Source organism: Dermacentor andersoni, chromosome 1, assembly GCF_023375885.2.
Source record: "Dermacentor andersoni chromosome 1, qqDerAnde1_hic_scaffold, whole genome shotgun sequence".
Lineage (NCBI taxonomy): Eukaryota > Metazoa > Arthropoda > Arachnida > Ixodida > Ixodidae > Dermacentor > Dermacentor andersoni.
The window spans coordinates 2,120,374-2,142,169 of NC_092814.1; the positions used below are offsets into that span (position 1 = coordinate 2,120,374).

The 21,796-nt window shown below is 44.3% G+C and overlaps 1 protein-coding gene across 3 annotated transcripts in view; it reads left to right on the forward strand.

Moving 5' to 3' along the window:
- Positions 1 to 21,796, forward strand: part of LOC126545338 (N-acetylneuraminate (7)9-O-acetyltransferase) — a 178,613-nt gene that overhangs the window by 48,383 nt on the left and 108,434 nt on the right. For all 3 annotated transcript variants that reach the window (XM_055061157.1, XM_050193149.3, XM_050193148.3), the window contains exons 6-7: positions 11,258 to 11,382; positions 12,062 to 12,749. In XM_055061157.1, the coding sequence (XP_054917132.1) occupies positions 11,258 to 11,382; positions 12,062 to 12,749 (813 nt within the window). The remainder of the gene's footprint in view (positions 1 to 11,257; positions 11,383 to 12,061; positions 12,750 to 21,796) is intronic.

Here is a 21,796-nt window from a genome sequence, read left to right on the forward strand (position 1 = left end):
TTCTTATCCAAGTTCATCCAAGTATGCAAAACTGGCAACTGGAAACAAGAGTCGCAAGGAGTTGAGAAATTAAGCCATCTACTAAGGGAGAAAGCCGAGGCAACAGCCAAAGAGGAAGGAAAAACGAAAATTAACAAATTTACCCGTTGCTTGTGGAACTATTTATGGATCAACATCTTTTTATTTAAAAAGTAGAGAAAATGCCACCAGAAGTGGAGAATGATACCGTGTGTTTTGAATGACGCTTCTACCATTATCAGTCTAACCGCCTGACATAGCCACTTCTTAGCTATGCTTATGTGGGGGTTCTAACCTTCCGCGGTGGGCGCAGTACATCTAGAACAGCAGCGTCCTGCGCTCTATGCGGTTGTACGAGACTGGCAGACACACATAGTTACGCAACTTCCCAAATAACAATACAAGTCAGTTTTGGCACTTGGTAGAGCAGTAAACGATGGACCCAAAAGAAGTGTGATTGTTCCAAAAATGTATATTTATCTGTATTTCTTCCAGAGCTAATTAAAAAAAACGCTACTACAAATCTTTATTTTACACTTTTGCTTGTTTACTTGTTCTTGGCACTGTTCTTCCTGCGTGAGTCCATTTGATGTGGTTCCTTGTTTGTCAAGCAAAGGAGAGGTCTATCTCAAGCAAAGGAGAGGTCTATCTCACAGGCGGTGAGATAGACCTTATCTCACTTTAAGGTAAGGTACACCTTATCTCACAATAAGGTGTACCTGTGAGGTACACCTTATTTCATTTCTCTTCTGCGGGTTTATACGTTTTTGTGGCGAATGGTGAGCATTATTCACATTTACACTAGTAAAGGTACCAACCCCACCCCCCCTCATTTGCACAAAAAAGTTACCTTGGGTTGCCCCCCCCCCCCCCCCCCTCCGAAAAAAAAATCCTGCGTACCTGCCTGGGTGGCAAACAACATTACCTTGGTTCTGTCCAGCAATGGGGCATTTGCACATTTTTAAATCTTGGTCCATTATGGTACACTGAACCATTTTGAACCATGATCAAGCGTGCTCCAGCGGCAGCTACGTCTGGCGCGGCGACACGGGCCATATCTTGAAAGCTATCTGCAAATGTGGCAGAGCGCGGCATGTGCTGTGAGCTCCGTGAGTTCTGTGTTCTTGCGGCTTCATTGGCGTTGAAGCAAGAGGCAGCACACAGGTGAATTCGCTCGCTGCTGCGAGTGCTATGTTGAAACTGATGATCTTACAGGACAGACGGAAGGACGGTTTTTATGTTGGGTAAGGATAGAAATGCTTACGCATTTAAAACCATCGCATTTCAGTGTGCCCTTATTATCTATGAATTCGTAAATGCTGTTGAACACCAGCTGTTGCCTAGAGGACATGTTTGAATAGGCCTCCTTCTGCAGCTACGTAGTACCGAGTCTGCTTTGTCACATCTTCTGTGGCTTTCTTGCTGACCGACTCTGGAATTCTATGGCAGACATTCGTTATCTTTACCTTGAGCTAATCTGACATCTGTCCTAATCATGTAAACACGATCTTTCACATAACCCCAAAAAAGGAAATCGTGTGGAGAGGGGCCAGATGACTTAGCCGGCTAATTTACAGGCCCGTGCCTTCCAATCTATTGCGCATGAAAAGTCTCGTACAGCCAGTTTTGTACTCAGCTGCTGCTGTGTGCTGGCGCCCCATCTTGCTGATACTGCAGAAGTGGAAGACGTGACAGCGGGACTTTGCTGAGAAACTGATCCACCTCTGCTTCAAAGATAAATATTGTAAATATTTAGATTTTTTTTCATGAGTTGTTAGCATTGCTTACCGGAAGGAGAACCAATGCTGAGACACATATCATTCACGTGCATTTCACACACAGTTGATAAAAGACTGCCGAAGGAGTCACTGAAGTCTGCTGCAGGTTTTTTTCAGGCTCAAAAAAGCACGCAAAGCAATTTGAAGCGAGGTGAACATACAGCAACATATTCATTCTCTAGGCATAGGCTATCCATACCTTTAGAACTAGTTTTTAATTGGTTACCTCCTTCTCTTTCAAAAATATAATAAACTTTGTCCTGTGTGTATATTTAAATATATTGTGTATGTGAATGGTGTTTACAGTGGATTGAAACAATGTTGAAGTGAGAAAATACGGATGAGGCAGCCGCCACTAGTGCTTCTTATGTGCTCATCCTCCTATTGTCAGGATTTGCATAAAAAAAGTGAAAGTATGAATTAAAAGTGGTGCACGTCTGTTGCAACAGTGATGCAGTAAGCTGTTAACCACAATAAAATTGTAAGTGAAAAGGTCAAGGCAAGTAAGAAGAAACCTCAAAGGATGTGGGTGTAATGACATTTTAGGAGTGCGCATGTGGGGGGAGGTTTTGGCATTGCCGGAAGGGGGGAGGGGGTGCTCTGCCCCCTCCGGAAAACTCTGGAGGGGGCTCGCGCTCCAGAGCCCCCCCCTGTAGTTGGTGCTTCTGCACCTAGTCTTCAGTAATTCTGCCCAGTGGCATTTCGGTAGAGGTTGGGGTTGCGGGAGGTATCGCTGCTGTGCGGCATTGTCTTCAATAAATTCAAGCTTTCAGAATACGAAAGGCGAAATCATGCTCGTGAGCTTGTTGATGACAATCAGTGGCGCATATTTTGAAGGGAAGCACAACAATATTCCAAGCACAATTGGTTTGAACCTGAAGCGCATCACTGCAAACTTCTGCCAAAGAGCTTGCCAACACTCGAGCTCCTTCTCTTCGTGAGCTTTGCTTTTGCATCACATTTCTTGGCTTTGAGATGTGTACATGAAGACCAGGAATAGTTAAGTCCATACTTCCTGGGAGGAATCAATATATACTCTCAAGAATGAGAATATAGATTTTCAATGTCAACATGATGCTCACACACGTCGGAATTATCCGTGAGGCAATCTTCCTTCCGACGCAACATGTGGTTCCATATATAAAACTCTCAGTTGTCGTCGTGGTGCGAAATAAAAATTAGTGAGCACCAGCATCACATTGTATTTGGCCGCTCGAGCAGCCGTGAGCAAAGCAGGACTGCATAGGAAACTTCTTCATGTTATTGAATTGAGTTTATTTCTATGTTAAATGAGGGAAAGTTTGAATTCAAAGTGATAATTCAAGTGACAGAGGTTCAGACCCCCTTTACAAGGCATACAGTAGGAGAAACCGGTAATACACCTTCTAACATTTCAAACAGTATGTGAGTACAAGAAGCATTAAAAACAAAAACTGCATACATTTCACTCTCAAAATATCCAAATTTCAGGCACAAACTATTCTTTCACACATTCTCTGTTGGAAACGGAATATACAAAGGACTGCATGGATCCATACATCAAATGCATATAATGAAAAGCACATCCACACAGAGCAGATGGTATCATGAATGCATTACTAGGATCGAGTGCAGTGGTTTTGCTGGCAGTTGTGATATTGATCTCTCTTTCTTGAAAAAAATTTAGAAGTACAGATATGCTGTACTGAAGCATTTGTTTCCCATATTTCGTTTGACAAAACGGTGCTTTCCAATGCTCTTTGATGCATGTGTTGCATATCGGTGTCATAATCTTCAACGATATTGTTATGTCTTCCCTAGTATTCATGCTATGTTCACATGGTATGGCCACATTATATGAATAAAAGTTATGAACAGGTATTACATTAAATAACCTGAAAAGTTGCTCTGCATGTGCATCGGAGGGCACACCAGACGTGTGTCTAAGGGCTTTTTTCTGAAGTCAATTGGATGATGTAGTCTTGCCCCATACAAGAAAACATTAGTTGTTCAAAAGTAATGCTTTGTAAATCAGTAATTTGATATCAGGTGGTAGAAAAAAAATTTGTAGGATGCTTAAACTTCTCCTTTAAAAATGGAACGCGATTGCATTCAAAGATCCCTGACTGCTTCTCACGCTTTCTGGCAACTGGAGTGTATGTGACCGTAATGTTTACCGGGAAACGCTGGCCGCGAATGCTATGCATGAAGGCGAGCTTTGTAGTAGAAACGCAGCCACTTCCGTGCGCCGCGATGCGACGCAGGCGAGTGCCAGCTGGAGGTACTGCAAGGAACCGGGCACGCCGCTTCGTGGGCCCCAAGACACTCGCATGCCAGCGCGCAAATGGCGGATGCCGCAGCTGGTCTGTGAATGGTAGAAACGCTGGAAAAGGTGTTTCTTTGAGTTTTTACGCAATGGAATTATTTTCTTGTATAGTCAAATTACAATCCGTGAGCTATCATGTCTGGAGGTTGTGTGTATGTCATAGTTTTCGATTTTTCCATGTATTTTACCTTGAGAAATTCAATTAGTTCAGTAAATTCCTTGCATCACATGGAGGGCCTGGGTATGGGTGGTCTGAAAATCTTCTTACTGAAATGACGTCTGACACCGGACGCCAACACAGGATGCCCGACGTGGCACGGCGGATTTTCTGTGACACGGGCTCCTTAACGCTATCATGTTAAAACGTAATCTAGCCAAAATGCTGACAGTTGCCAAAATTCTGGTAATGTGTCTAATACGCGTGTCCCAGGACATAAGCTTGTGGAAGTATCCACAGAGTATGTCATATTGACCGCAAATAAAGACGGGGACAGCGGAAGAGAACACATAAACAACACAGGTGGTAACTTTCAACTGAAAGTCACCGCCCATGTTGTTTATGCAGTTACCGCCCGTGTTGTTCTCTTCCGCTGTCCCCATCTTTATTTGTGGTCAATATGATATGCAGTAAACACCAACTAGGCCAAACTAAATTTCCTTTGAAGCATATACACAGAGTGTTTTGAAAGAGTAAAAAATCTCTAAAGGTGTTTGGCCAAGCATAAAATTTTCTGTGAAAACTACCAGTGACTGTTTAGGAGTAAAAAGAATTGCTTTAGTTTTGCTTGTATTGATTTTTAATGAATTTATGTTACTCATTGTCAGCAGGCCTTGTAAGAAACCATTGATGTTTAACTGAAGTGTTTTAATGTTGAACGCGTAAAATAGAAGAGTCACGGCATCTGCGTAGATTATATAAGTTGGTGTTTGCTAATGTTAGTAACATCCTTAACATATAAATTAAACAAGAGCAGTCCAAGAATGCTGCCTTGAGCAGCACTAGCATTTAATAATTTCAGAGGGGATAGGTTGTCATTGATAGCAACGCACCGTTTCTGGTATTTAAAATATGGTTTTAATAGTTTTAAAGGTATTCCTGTTATACCGCAATGTTCAAGTTTTAATAATAACTGGTCATGGTTCAAATGGTCGAATGCTTTTGAAAGATCTACATACATTCCAATAACAAACTGTTTTTCCTCAAGTGCTTTTAGAATAGTTTCGTTTTGTGTTAACAGAGCATGCTCCGCCAATCGACCTTTGCGAAAACCAAACTGACATTCATTCATCAAAGTGAGTTTATCTACGAAAGAAATTCTAAGAGGCAACAGTTTCCCTAGTACGCTAGTAGAAGAGAAATTCGTTGGTAATTGGCCAGGTTATTTTTATCTCCGCTTTTAAAAATTACTATAACCTTTGAAATTTGCATTTTTTGTAGAAAAGTTCCGGTTGAGAGGGCTAGATTGTAGATATGAGTGAGCACTGGTGCAATTAAATCAGCTACGTATGTTACAGGTTTTATTTGTAAATGATCTATGTGCAGAGCTGTGTTGTTTCTAAGGGAACAAAGTGTGGCGAAAATTTCAGATTCGCTCGGTTTTAGAAAAAAAGGTATTAAGGTTTTTTCAACCATATTGGTTGCATCAAAATGATGGGTGCTTTTCCCTAGATGCTGGAAAAAGACATTAAAAGCTTGTGCCAGTTTAGTACCATGCACTGATCGATCATGTAATTTTAATTCAGTGACATTTTGATCTGCATGGGACCGATTCAAGAGGTCATTAATTTTTTTTCCTCACGGCTTCAGGCATATAACTATGTTCTAGAGAAAAAATAGTGTGTAGGTATTCGCGTTTTGCATTACGCAGGAACGTATCGGTTGTATTTCTTCGTTTTTGAAATAGTTCCCAATTCTCAGCGCTGCGCGTGGCTAAAAATTTGTTTGAAAAGCTTATCCTTCTTGATTAGTTTAGGGCAGTAATTAGTTATCCAAGGTTTACGTGATCATGCTGATTTCCTAATAAGGACAAGTGGAAATTATTCGACATGCACTTTGTTAAACAGGCACAAAAAATTATCATAGGCTTCATCGCATGTTTTCGAGTCATAGACGACTTCCCAGGAAATATTTATCAACTTAGCTCAAAAATTTTAGAGTGTATGTGGATTATTGTTCTGTAGTTTTCTATATAGGCAAGGTGTTGTTTTAGCGTACTGGAAGGGGGTCTTCAGAAACAAAAATTCTTGGAATGCTTCTTTGCATTTGCATTCCAATGATGCGTGGTAGGGCCATCTCAACATTTGTAATTTGCAGCAAAAAGAACGACTTCAGAAAAATGTTATTGAATTCTGTCTCCCGACTCACCATTTTTCTGGAAAGAATGTCTATAACATTCTTTACATGATCGCACGCTTGAGACAAGTCGCAGTCAACTTTTTGCAGAAACTTTCAAAGTGGCGATGTTAAAAAAGAGGTCACTACAGGTCTGAAGCGAAACGACAAACTCTGGCTTCGTGATGGAACTGAGCAGTTACGAAGCCTTTGATGAAGTATCGGATGACACGCTGTCTTTTTCCAAATATTTGAGAAATTGGGCAATGGGCATGTACAGCCCAAGAAAATTCTGAAGTGCATCATGACTCTCCACTCACCTTGTCTGGCAAAAGGAAAGAACTGATCTTCTTTCTTGTGTTTTCTACTTTGTCTTGCAGCTGGTTTGTCCTGTGTGGCGAACCCGCCGGGGTTGCTCAGTGGCTATGGTGTTAGGCTGCTGAGCACGAGGTTGCGGGATCGAATCCCGGCCACGGCGGCCGCATTTCGATGGGGGCGAAATACGAAAACACCCGTGTACTTAGATTTAGGTGCACGACCGGGGTTGTTGGAGAAGTATGGGAGAAGTCTTTGCCCTGCAGTGGGCGTAACCAGGCTAATGATAAAGAACCCCAGGTGGTCGAAATTTCCAGAGTCCTCCACTACGGTGTGCCTCATTATCAGAAAGTGGTTTTGGCACGTAAAACCCCATAATTTAATTTAATTTTTTCTTCCTGTGTGGCGAAGCCTTTCCAAACACACAGGTTGTAGATACAGTTACCAAACAGTTGCGTATGCTGGGCAGTTAGCATGAGGGAAGCAGAGCAAGGTTTAGCGAGTGGGCGCTACAATGCACTTACAATGCTTTGGGCGTGGTTTGAGGAAGGCTTGAACACCGTTTAGGTGGCCGCTCATTGCCGCCGCGTCATCCTACCCTTGCCCGCAGAGTAGGTTGAGGTCAAAACCATGATCCCTAAGGCTTTCCAGGATTGTGCTTGCCAGCACCTTGCCAGTGAGATCGTACACGGGAATGAAATCTACAATATCTTCAAGTATGGGTAGTCCCAAAGTGCCATGCTCCACTTACCTCACACATAGGGAAATGTGGGCAGTGCGAGATATGTCATCCAGCTGGAACTGAAAAACATGAACACGAGTTGACTTTGTCAACTATCTTTCTTTGTGCGATTTTACCACAGAGGGTGATCAACTCATTTCCTGCTTTTGGGCTCGTGTACAGGGCATTTGCCAGAGGTGTTCCAATACGAGGTCTCTAGGTGGCATCTCTGCATTTGGCCCTCATCCTAAGCAGTACATGGAAATTTCCATCGTTTGTCAATGGCAGCACTTGAGACATATTTATTAGACCAGAGCTGTCCATGCTGTGAAGCAGCACTTCTTGCCTGCCAAAAAAAAAAGGATTGTTTCTATTATTGGTAGCAAGTTCTTGCGGTATTCTTCTGCTTGCTTTTTAAGGCCGTAGTCAAGTTTTATTAACATGTTATTATTCATTTTTAGCACTTCTGCTGGTCGGTGTCCTTCGTTTTATTTCTTCAGCGCTTCATCCCGACCAGACGGGCTTCCGTCGAACCCTCGATTTCACGTTTAGTCTTCGAGGCAAAAAGCCCAAGTCAAAAATATTTGCTATCGTCGCTCCGAGGGCGGGCAAACCAGAATGTGTAGGTGCCATGCCACTCGCTTTGCTTAGATATTGCTCCGTGGTGCAGGCGTTGCTTTGCACTGCACTGACTGTAGAAGTTCTGATAGCGCTCGTCCTGTCTGCTCCTTTCTGTGTCCGTGTTCACTTCGCGCTACAAGCCAAGACCAAGTTCTGATGCGCTTGGCTATTCGGCTGTGCAAAGAAAGGGGCAGTTTTGTCCATTGATGGAGGGTGCTCTTCTCTGCCTGTTTCATCCATTTGGACTTTCTTGAAGTAAGACGCAAGTTTTATTTGCTTGGTTGTTGCAGCGTGTCTTTTAATTTTGCTACCGCAATCCTGTGGACGCAAACAGAAGTGGCTAGCAACTCCAAAGAGACACATTTGCGATTGCCTGACGCATCGGACAAACAGAGAGAAAATGAACGCGCAGAGAATCTACCATGACATCCTTTCCTGCTCTGTGCTTGTATTGCGCTTAAAACTGCAGAATGTCTTTGGGCTCCACATTTTACTACAACAGTCTTTTCTTTTTTCCCATAATCCAGCAGGAAGGGAAATGTTGGCTTCACTGCAGCAAGTTCTTGTTTTTTTTTTTCTCTTAACCTTTTTTTTCTGTCTTATATGGAAGGCAATGGAATGCCACCTTCTTTTTTTTTCTCCCGTCATGCCACCCTGCAGGTTTTCTTTTTTTGTTTTCAGCATGCCACCCATACGGAGAGAGCTGTGTGCTTGCTATCGATAGGCGGGCAAAGCACGAACCACTCCTGTGGCCTGCATAGCACTACACACGACTTCGAAACACTTGGTGCATCTTTTTAATTATGTTCTGCATCCATGCAATCCATGCATCCCCAGCAGCAGCAATTATCCTTTGACAGTACGTGTTCGCTGCCATGTGGAATTGCTGGAAACACAGCAGGGTACACTTACAGCGTTGGGCGTGGAGTGGCGCTAGTGGTCATAACCATTGGAACCCGAAACTGGATATCGAAACAGGATATCACAGCAGCCCAACGCTCTAACCACTAGACCATGGACTACCCAGTGACCCATGTTGGCAAGAAAATGGTCCGACATCGCCAGACAGCCAGCCCCTGGAAGGAACATGAAGTGGCTCATAATGCTAATCGCAATAATAATTATGGCACGATCTTGGCCGTGATGGAAATATTTCGCCTAAGGATAACGTGTGCTACAAGGATCTTTAAAGAATATGGAAATCTTTGTGTGTTGGTCAGTCTCTAAAGTTGCGCTGGACACTGAGCATTTGGAAAGTACAGAAATTGACACAAGCATGTATGCACAGCACGACGAGCAAACGACCAGTATGTCACTCACACTGAATGCCAGCCAGCACTGCTTCCGCTCAGAAGCAAGAGTGGCAACGCTGAGTGCAGGCAAAACAGGGGATGGGTGAAGCAAAGCTGACTGAACCTTCCAAACTTGAGACACTTGGCCAGCGTCCCTTGCTTCTTGCAACACTGTAGCCCACAGTGCAGTCGTTGCGTGTAGCCTTTTCTGACCTTGGCTGCAAGGGTGAAAGAGAAAGCTTATTAAGCAAACACTACTGACATGTGCCCGAATGTTTTGCAGTGGGCCTTCCCCCACTTCCCTTCCAGACCTGCCTCCAGCATCGCATTGGGACAGTGTAGACTTCGTGGCGTCAACTTACATTGCCGGTGCTGCAATGAGGATGCGCATAAAACTGGTGCATGCGTGTTTGGCTGGGGTTGCAGATGTTGTGCTGAGCGATGACAATGCAAATGAAGGCCACGCATTCCCATGCTCAATCTTTTTTCTTTATGCACCTATGCGGTGTGTGCTGCATCACGTTGCCACCATTACCGTGACTTTAGGGATGTTATTCTTAGCTCGGCAAAATAAAAGAGCTCACTCAGATTCTGAAGTTAAAGCAGTGTAAAGGACAGGGCGAGGTCATTTGTATTCCTTACCTATTTGTCCCATCTTTTGCACTGTTAAAACTTCAAACTATCCTGCATCAAGGCATAGTTCTCTCAGATTCACTCACAAAATATATTTTTTGCTTAGGGCTCATTTGGACTCGCTCGCCAAAATTCTTCTCAGCCGGGCTCACTTAGACTTATGGGTCTGAGTGAGTTGACTCGTGAGTGAGTTTTGCCGACCTATACTGGTGTGTAGTGTTGGTCCGAAGTTGAAAGGCAAGTTTGTATCGCTGCTTTTATGGATTGGGATAATCTTTGCCATTTTCAAATTGTGAAGTAAGTGTGCAGATTATAGTCAATTGTGAAAATTGAGGCCAACGTATATGCAGGTAAACCTTGACATAATAAAGTCGGGAAAATCGGCACTTTGCTTCATTATATAGAAATTTTCCTGAAGCGAAATTTGTTCTTTTATGCAATGTACAGCTGCCGACTGATTCTTTTTTGCACGGTAGGGCCCATAAAAGATGTCCAGGTAATCAGGCTATCAGAAAAAACAAATTATCATTGTAAAAAAAAAAAAAATTTTGTTAAACTTGTGAGATGGCGACCACTTCTCTGTTTGATGCTGCACCGACAAAGTCCTCTTTACAGCGGCCGTACAGCACATGGAAAGCCATAAAAAGAAACACATATCCAATGCACTGTGGTGATTGGTGCAAGCAAAGGTTTCACGTCCATTTTGCGGCTTGCCAACCTCATGTCGGGTGTCGCCCAGAGTGGTACGACACTGAATGCTATGATGTACCGCCGCTCTCTACAGTGTCTGGTCAATGCAGCATCAAAAGCCATTAGATGCTTCAAAGAAGCTTTGCTTTAAAATCACTTGCAAACTAGGTGATAACCTGAATTATGGCAGTTTTGTTCAAGGTTGTAAATAGAGCAAAATGATCCAGTACAGCATTGGAAATGTTGGTCGCCATTATGCATTGCTGCAACAGAAGTCTCGTGTTTTATCATAGAAAACCCGCATGGTTTTATGGACTAGGTTGTGGCAGCTGCAAATATGGTCAGCTACTGTTATCTGAAACTTGTTCCAGAGGCAGTGCACTAACTGAGAACAATTATTTGCTGTAAAGGCATCTGTTTCAATTGCTCTTGCTTGGAATTCGTTCTTCAGTGAGTTGAGGATAACTTCTTTTGATGCTTGTATTTAATTTTTTGCTGCTCATATAATTGAGCAGCACATGATGTGTGCCTCACAAGAGTGGCATCATGCAGGCCATTCAAATCTTGACCAACATGTACTGCAACGACCACATGAATTACAACGATGGCACCTGCTGCAGCAGCCCGGAGCCAATCACCTGGCTGCAGACCATCACCTTTACATCCTTTGCAATTGTGTGAGTTTCCTCTGGCCTTTCGCTCACAGAGGTTCATATGTGCAACACTTGTCATTAAAGGTGATCCTTGTGGAAAATCCAATGTTTCTGTACCATGTTCTGTGGACTCAATGCCATTGGCCATACTGTGCTGAATATTCTGTGGGCTCATAACATGCACGTGTCTTATAGTGGCCATTTGTACTTCCCACAATGACATGTAGTTAAGAGCAACATTGTTTCTAATCAAATGCAGCTACATTATGATGGCTTTGTGGAGGTCACACAAGGTACAGGAAAAGACTAGGGAAGCAACTTGTTTGACAGTTTCCACATGTACAGATACCAAGTAAAGTTTTGATAAAATTGTAATAGAATTGTGTTTCAGTGCTGTTAGTAAAAGTATGAGGGTATCACACCCAATCAGATGTATGTTATTGACTTGGTTCATTCCAGCACTGATAAGCCACGTATGCTTGGCGCTTCTTCTGTGCAGATAGGAGTGCATGTGTGTGCCGGTCAGGTATGAGTGCTGGAGAAAGGAAACAAGCATTGCTTAAAGCACTATTGGTTAAGCTCAGTATCGATCTGTCAAGGCCAGGAGTGTTTTCGATGCAGCTGCCATTCCTCGTAGCTGGTGCTTAGGTTGTCATGTATGCGTTTTGTACTTTTCAACGAGTTTTGCCTGCGTCTCGTGCAGCCTGCTACTGAGCCTAGCCCTGGAGGTACGTCAGCATATGTGGCCCACCAGTGACTACTCGCCACTGCAGAGTGTGCTGCAGCAGCTGTCGCGTCTAGGCCTCATCATGGCCTACTTCTTTGTGTGTGACCGGACCAACTTCTTCATGCGGGAGAACAAGTACTACACGCACCTTAACTTCTTCCTGCCTGTGGCGTATGTGTTCGCCCTCGGCCTGTTCTTCACTGAAGAGACACAGCAGACGCAGGTGCTGCACCGGGACCAGACAGACGAGTGGAAGGGTTGGATGCAGCTGGTGCTGCTGGTGTACCACATGACGGGTGCCAGCCAGGTGCTGCCCGTGTATGTGCATGTGCGGGCTCTTGTGTCGGCCTACCTCTTCCTGGTGGGCTACGGCCACTTCTCGTACTTCTGGCACCAGGCAGACTTTGGGCTGCTAAGGCTGGCACGGGTGCTCTTCCGTACCAACCTGCTGGTGGTGCTGCTGTGCCTGGGCATGAACCGGCCCTACCAGTTCTACTACTTTGTACCCCTCGTCTCCTTCTGGTTCCTGGTGGTAGCCGCTACCCTGGGCAGCCTGCCACGCGTGTCGGCTGCCTCGGCCGAGGCCAACCCTCTCCACCACCTCTACGTCGTGCTCAAGTTTGTCGGCCTCTTCTCAGTCCTCACCGTGCTGTACATGTCTGAGGTCAGAGCGCTACTTACGTGCATGCAAGGGCCCATTGCATTATGCACACTGTGACTGTGTGCATATCTCTTACGTTAGAGCAGTGCAGGATGCGAGAGCATGGAATGAGGTCCGAGCCCTGCTGTTACACTACTCTGGGGCTGTCCCACATTGTCCTTTTTTATTTCATACCTGACTGTGATCACAGAAACGTTCTCCCCAATTTGTGTTTTTGTTGTGGTGATCTACAATTGCTCTAGACTTTATATTCTACTGGATGGTGTGTAAACATTTCAAATTGCAGATGTATTTTTAATACTCCTAAAACTTAGGTACTGCTTAAATATTTATGTATTTGACATGATACATCATAAGCTAACCAAATATTGTGAGTGCATTTGCAAGCACACACTTTGTATGGTTTAGCAAGTTCTGTCATATAGCAGTTGTCTTTGGAGAGTAGACATTTCAGTTTTGTTGCTGTCCTGCCCAGCACTTTTAGCATATCACGCAAGGCTTTTCTTGCCTTTCCATTTGTTGGGCGTGCTGGTAAACCGATTTGGAATGCATATTTAGTGTCAGCGAACAAGGACTGAAGGAAGACGGCACCACAATGCGCTAACTTCAACAACTTGATTTTCAGGAAGCACCCACCTGTTTAACCCATGCACAGTGACACCACCTCATCCAAATCTTAACCTTCCAAAAAAGCAGTCTCCTTACCTAACAAGTCGACCGAAGGGGCACTAACACACATATCGCTATTCCGGCCGATAGCCTGTGCCTCAATAATATCTCGCACATCTTTATCTTTGTGCTTCGCAAGAACCCGGCAGGATCCATACACCGGCGCACAGCCGCATTCCTGACAGTGAGTTGACAGATGACCGTATTGCTTATTTTTCACGTTTAGGCTATGTTCTTGTAACTGGTCATTAAGACCAGTTACAGTTAAGAGTTATTATCCTGAGAGGTTATCATTCGGGAATGTTATCATCAGCAGGGTTTCCGCAGTCAGTACAAGTTTCGGTCGTAGAGGGGCTGCTAAAAAGGTGCGGGTCGGATAGCACAACTCGGGACGCTGCAAATCAACGGACGGAACGCAGAGGGAAGGTAGCGGTAGTGCCCTACCTGCATAGAACGACACAGAGTCTTAAGAAAATGGCTAGCCAGGTGGACACAAAAGTGGTCTTTTCAGCGCCAGAAAAACTCGCGAAAATATGTCGATTAACGGACCTGTACTGTAAGCCAGCTGTCGGATGCTCTACGAATCATCGTAAAGCACCAGTGGGTTGCATAGAAGCTGTTGTTTATGAACTCCCGCCTTCCTATGTGAAAAAATACATTGGACAGACAGGAAGGTGTCTTAATGACCGGTTACGAGAACATAGCCTAAACGTGAAAAATAAGCAATACGGTCATCTGTCAACTCACTGTCAGGAATGCGGCTGTGCGCCGGTGTATGGATCCTGCCGGGTTCTTGCGAAGCACAAAGATAAAGATGTGCGAGATATTATTGAGGCACAGGCTATCGGTCGGAATAGTGATACGTATGTTAGTGCCCCTTCGGTTGACTTGTTAGGTAAGGAGACTTTTTTGGATGGTTATGATTTGGATGAGGTGGCGCCACTGTGCATGGGTTAAATAGGTGGGTGTTTCCTGAAAATCAAGTTGTTGAAGTTAGCGCATTGTGGTGTCGTCTCCCTTCTGTCCTTGTTCGCTGGCGCTAAATATACTTTTCTTGCCCTTCTCAAGAAATGCAGTCATAGTTCTCACTTTCCTGTGGATGGCTGAGGCTCAACAAGCTTTTTACCCTTCTCACTCTTATATTTATTTATTTACAATACTGTAAGCCCTTGCAAACTGTTACAGGAGTGCGGAAAACATTATACAGTACTATATATAAACTAGCTCAAAACGCTGCTGAAGGGCTTCAGGTGATTGGCAGTCCACAAACACACTACAATTGAGTTTATCCCATTGGGAAATTGTACGTGGCAGATAACAAAACTTGAATACATATACTCTTGTAGTGTAGGGTAAAATAGCATAAGGGTGATTAATATGCGATGACAATTGTCCCGGAAGGGGCAAATACAAACTAAGATCTAAATTTAGTGTTTTATTATACAGCTGGTACAAAAATTTCAAATGTGCAGTCTGTCTACGTGTAGGCAGTTTTTGGAGGTTAGCCCAGTGGAGTAACACAGTCACTGACTGGGTCCTATGGTAACATGAGTAAATAAACCTGGCTACTAATCGTTGGATCCGTTCCATCTCATCAACTTGCGTTTGACAGTGCGGTTCCCAGATTATGCCAGCATACTCTAAGGTTGGACGTACTATTGTTCTATAAGCCGTCAGCTTTGTTTCAGGCATGGCATCTCTTAATTTTCGCCTTAAAGCACCCAGGTTGCATTCAGCTGAACCACAAATATTTTCAGTGTGCTTGCTCCAATTTAAATTCGAAGTAATTGTAACACCGAGATATTTAAACTGACAAGATCACCTAACTGATTTGTTTTTGACTTTATATGTAAACACCAGTGGCCCTTTCTTATTTGATACAGACATACATGCGGTTTTATCAAAATTAATTTTCATATCCCATTTTTGACACCACTCCTCAACAGCTCTCAAGGAAGCATTTAGCGAGACCTGGTCAGTGACACTTTTCATGCGAGTAAATAGCACACAGTCGTTCGCGAACAGTCTCACATCAACAGAAGAATTAACATCTTTTGCAATATCATTAATACATAGCAGAAATAACATGGGTCCTAAGGCCGAACCCTGTAGTACTCCAGACGTCACAGGCAATGTAAGTGAATGTACAGCAGAAATCTCTACAAACTGGTGCCAGTTGTGCGAATAGGATTCAACCCAATTGATAATCTCTAAGTCAACACCAAGCTGTCGCATATGTGCAATAAGTTTGACATGGCAAACTGTGTCAAATGCTTTGGACAAGTCTATTGTGATTATATCAATTTTTTCTCTACAATTAATTGCAATGGTGAAGGTGTGGATGGTTTTAAAAAGTTGGGGGTGGCACGTGACAGGCGTTTCTGAAAACCATGTTGCTTCGCGTAGAAAAGATTGTTGTCTTCCATATATTGAACCATTTGTTTCGAAATTATGTTCCAGTATTTTACATGTGGTGCACGGGATCGAGATTGGGCGATAATTGGCAACCTTCAGTTTATCTCTCGATTTTAATACTGGCACAACTCTTGCCATCAGCCAGTCACCCGGTACTGTTCCTTCTCGTAGTGATGCGTTAAAAATTCTTAAGGGGAAATACGAGACCCATTCACAGTATCGTCTTAAAAACTCATTAGGCAAGGTACCAGGACCCGCCGACTCCTTAGTGTCAAATTGTAACAACAAAAACGAAATACCCTCTCTCGAGATAACAATGCGGTTGATACTCTGTCTGTCACACCATTGGAAGTGGAGCATTCAGTGATTTTCGAGTAAATACTGAGCGGAAATAATTATTGAATTCTTGGGCAACTAAGGCAGAATGATTACATGTAGCTCCGTTTATATTAACTCCGCTTATAAGTGGTTTGGAATGATTTGGAACCGGACAAATATCTATGAGTGATTTGAGGACAAATATATATGAGTGATTTGGAACCAGACAAATATCTCCAGAACTTCTGAAGCGAGCTTTTCATATACTCAATCAATGTCTGAGGTAGAAATTGCCCTTTAGATGCTTTTAATTCTGCTCAAACATTATACCATCATCTCAGGATTTCTTGGAATTTTCTGCCGGGCACGTCGCAGTCACCACATCAAGTGTATCAAGTTGTGGGTTATCCAGGGATTGGATTTCTCTGAGCGCTTCACCTTCAGTGGTATAAAAAGTGATAAGCATTCCCTGACAACTGTTGTGAAGCAGTTCCACAGACAGACAGACAGACAGACAGACAGACAGACAGACAGACAGACAGACAGACAGACAGACAGACAGACAGACAGACAGACACAGACAGACAGACACAGACAGACAGACACAGACAGACAGACAGACAGACAGACAGACAGACAGACAGACAGACAGACAGACAGACACAGACAGACAGACAGACAGACAGACAGACAGACAGACAGACAGCGAACTTTATTTAATCCTGAGGAGCTACTGTCGGGACCTCCTAACGGGAGGCCTTTGTAGCCGCTGGCCACAGCCACATAGAGGACAGAACGGCGTGACGCTCGGCCCTTTCCTGGGCCCTCTGGATAGCCTGGGTTTGGTTTTGGAGTACCGTGCTTCTGATGGCCTCCTCCCATTCGGCTTCGCTGGAGAGGAAGTTGTTGGGCAACGCGGGACATCGCCAGAGCATGTGAGCCATAGAACAAAACGTTTCACTGCAGTCGGGACAACTAGGGTCCACATCTGAGTACATCTTGCTGAGGAATCCCCGCGACGGGAAAGATCCCATCTGCAACATTCTAAGAGCAGCTGACTGACCTCTACTGAGCTTTGGGTGAGGCAGAGGATAAATTCTCCGGCCAAGTTGGTAATGTTTAGTAATTTCATTAAATGTGAGGAGTGGATCATTCTGCTGAGTCCCTTCCTGCCCCTCCGGAGCCTCCAGACTGTCGCAGCGCGCGAGTTCTCGCGCACGTTCGTGGGCCAGCTCTTTGAGGTTTGGGAAGCCCTCGAGAACGTTCGTCCCCATGTGTGTGGGGAACCACGTGATAAAATGAGAACCGGGGCAAACCCTTTTCTCTAGAATAGAGGCCGCTTCTCGTGCGAGGTTACCCGATTCGAAAGCTCTGATTGCATCTCTCGAGTCGGCGTAAATGTAGGAACGCTCTGGGTCACACAAGGCCAGCGCAACCGCAATTTGCTCTGCTATACTCGCGGTGGCTGCTCTGACCGAGGCCGAGGAGCGAAGCACCCCCTGTCCGTCTACAACCGACAACGCGAACACTCTCCTGTTCCCATACTGCACCGCATCGACAAAGACCGCGGAATCTCTGTCATCTCTAACTTTCTTCAAGATGGCTCGTGCACGGGCTTTACGTCTGCCCTCGCTGTGCTGTGGGTGCATGTTTCGCGGGAAGGGCCTCACCAGGTAGGTCGCCCTCGTTTCTTGTGTCAATGTTATGCACCGGTACTCCATTATCCTAGGAGCCATGCCAACCTCGTCGAGAATTTGTCTGCCAGCTTTGGTCGACGATAGCCTAACCACCTGGGCAGTGACCTGTGCCTTTATGATCTCGTCTATGCTATTGTGCATCCCGAGTTGATCTAGCCTGTCCGAGCTCGTGGCAATAGGGAAGCCTAGCACTTTCTTGATGCTCTTGCGCATGAGGGTATTTAATTTGGTCTTTTCCGTTTTTGTCCATACTAGAGCTGACGCCACATAGTTAATATGACTCATGAGAAACACGTTGTACATCCGAAGGAGGTTGTCTTCACATAACCCCTTCTTTCAGTTGGACATCCTAGCAATTAACCGCAACATATTCTCCGTCTTGGCTGTAACGTGGGTAATTGTTCTGGCATTACAGCCCCTCGCGTCTATGAGCAGGCCAAGGATCTTAACAGAGTTGACTCTAGGAATTTTCTGCCCATTATTCGCGTATAATACCACGGGTAGCTGGTTGAGGGGTGTCAGACCCCTAACCCCTTGCCTTGCGGGTCTGTAAAGTAACAGCTCCGATTTACTCGTAGACAGCTTGAGACCCGTGTCCGCGAGGTAAGCCTCCGTCTCGTCCAAGGCCGCTTGTAAAGCTTGCTCCATTTCAGCTGGGCACCAGATCCGCTGGGCACCAGCTGGGCACCAGATCGTGACGTCATCTGCATAAAGTGCGTGACCTATGCCCTGGAGGCCGCCCAGCCTGTCTGATAGACCCTTCATGACTATATTGAAGAGCAGTGGCGATATGACTGATCCCTGAGGGGTACCCCGAGCCCCCAATCTGTACACGCTCGAACGATTATGCCCCACCTGAAAGTAGAAGTTCTATTCATGAGAAAGGACCTGACAAAGGCCTGGAATTTGGCTCCCAGGCCTATCCCGGCCGTGGCCTGCAGAATGTATCTATGTAACACTGTGTCGAACGCCTTAGAACGCCAAGGCGAGAATCCCTCTCACGTCCCGGGTGCCGCTATCAAAGATTTGCTTCCTTAGCATTAGCATAACCTCCTGCGTCGATAGGCCGGGCCGAAAACCAAACAGAGTATCTAGATCATTTGTATCTGGCATAGCATCGTAGGCCAGTTCCATGTGGTCGATTATTGAGGTGTCATCTGCATTATTGAAGTTGTACTCGTAAACTTTTGAGGTTTCTTGTAAGCACTTATCACTAATACCTAAGGCAGTTACGACTAGCTTGTGATCTGCAATTCCATCTGTTTTGTCATTTTGCAACAAAAAGTGTCCTGAGACAAGAATAACAGATCTAGCACTGCCCTGGATTTGCCTTGTATTCAGACTACTAGTCGGCCTTATTGGCCTTATTTTCCAGACTACCAGTCGAGTTTTTTTCCTAAAATTTTCAGCGTGCATCTGATACAATAGAACGACTTACGTGTGCATAAAACCATGCACGCCGGCACAACCAATATAAGCATTTTTTTTACGAGCACATTACGCCGCATAAGCGATGCCAGCAATGTGCAGACAATGGGACCGAGCAATGCTGCCGGCTGAAATAGCTCAACTTTTTTACTGCATCAGAGGACGAGGCCTTCAGTAGGTATGAGTGAAGTGCAATAAATGTTGCTCTTTCGCGCCTAAAAGGATTTTTGTCCAAGCGTTTTTTTGTTAGAATTTGTGGCTCGTAACCATTTTTTTAACGAAAATTTAGTGCCCTGAAATAGGAAAGTATGGCACCTTGTGATGAGTGTACAAACGTGCGTAATCATGTAATTATGCTGCCAGAGTTTAACTAGGTTTGTCTTATACATTAGTGTGACTTGTACAGCAAAACCTTTTTAGTTCAACCCTTGTTATTTCGGAAAATTGATAATTCGGACTGGTCCTTTGGTCCTGGCAGGTGTATCAATTATTTAAAGGGACACTAGAGGCAAATACTAAGTTGATGCGGACTGTTTAAATACCATTCGAGAAACCTCGCAACATTTGTTTCTTGCCAAGAAAAGACTTACCGGTGTTTACGAGAAAATTTCACCTGAAGGGTCCGAATATCTTTTTCGTAATCCAAATATCCCGCCACCTAACTGGGGGAGTGATGACGTTGCATACACCATCACCGCTCTCTGCTGCCGTCGGTGAGTAAAATGGCCCCCGACAGACGGTGGTTTTTTGCCTAAAATGTAAATGCGCGGCAATGAAGAAACCGAGCCAAGGCAGAGCGGTGGATTTGCCTTTGCAGCTGTTTTTCGGTGAAGTTATGGTGGCTAGAAGGGGGCAGTGTGACGAGTGGGAGCTGGCGGGGCGCACAGAGGAGCGATGAATGTTGCAGATGGCGCTACTTGCAGCTGGTGTGCAGTGTCTGCGGCTTTTGAAGGGTGCGGCGCACGGCAGCTAGCACGTGCGTCACGTTTGAATGTAATGCACAGTGCAAACATCACCAAGTGTTTGCAGCTTAGAGATGCATTATTAAGGGTGACACTTCTTCGGAGAGCAGACAATGGAAAGATGAGTTATTTTCAATACTGCAATACGCAGCAGATGGTTAGCCATGCAATTTAAAAAAGGAGGAAGATTACACTTGAAGGCCACTCTGGACGAGTTGGTTTTTATAAAAGGCTTGGTGTTAGCGCAAGCAAATGTGGACCGTGAACACAAACAACCCGAAACTCCAACTTTCAACTTTTTTCATCCGGTCATCTGCTGCAAATGTAGCCAGTGGGCGCAGAGAAAATTGTACACGCAAACAAACAAAAACAATGCTGGGGCTGTGCACAATAAACCAGGGAATAACATCACTGCGTTGTTCAGTTCACTCTCCGCATCCGCATGTGCCAGCAACATCCCCTTTAAAAAAGCTTTAGCGTTGTAAAAGAAAAAATTAGGCACATATGTGGGTGCTTTGGCAAACCTTGACATGCACTAAATATTTTCCATCACTGCTTTTGTTGTACTGGTCCACAAAACGAGAGGAAACACTTTATTGCATAGTACAGTAATCCACATGCACACGCCAGATGGAGCTTAGCAGTAGGCTTTACTTCACTCTCCTTAACTTCAAATGTTTCTGGCACTCCTTTTGAAGAGCCTTTTCCTTGTTAAAAGATTTTGTGAAAAAGTGCAGCCTAGTTAACACTATGAGCTGGATAATTTTTGCAGTGAGCTCTTTGCGATGGAGCTCGCATCCAACTTGGTGCTTGGGGGAGTGTTAAACTACGCAAGTGCTGCATAAAATCATGGAAACAGAAAGCATAAAGCTTCTCTGTTGAAAAAAAATTATGTTAATTTCTTATCTTTTTTATTTTTCTATTAAAAAATACTTCAGGCCCAAGCTAGGGCCCATGCAGGAGGGGTATCAAAAAGCTTTACACAAGCACTGGTAAAAACATCAAACAGAAATCGTCACAGATCACGAAGAGAGGGAAAAAACATGACACATCTATGAGCACCTTATGGCCTTGAAAACAATTATAAACATTGCAACTTTAGGAAAAACTGTCCTTTGCAAGAAGAAAACAAAAGAAAAGCGTTTCACATTATGACGTTAATGCGTTGAATGAGTCACTGTTCTGAAGCATACATAGCGCCAAAGCGTTCCAGTCTGTAATCGTTCGTGGAAAAAATGAAAACTTGAATATGTTAGTACGTGTTCTAAATGGTGTTATCGATTCAGCATGATGATTTCGAGTCAGTCGTGGCATCAGAGGTTGGATGTACGGAGCAGGGTCTAATGCGAGATGGTTGATTTTCAAGTGAAAAAGAAACCTTAATCTCAGAATTTTGTGACATAGCTTAAGTTCCTGGATATTATTTTGTAGCATCATAAAGGTTGGGGAGTCCATCACGTGGTATTGAGGAAAGATAAACCGAATGGATTTACGTTGAATCATTTCTAGAGCATCAATGTTTTTCTTAGTGTGTGGGGTCCCAAATAATACATGCATATTC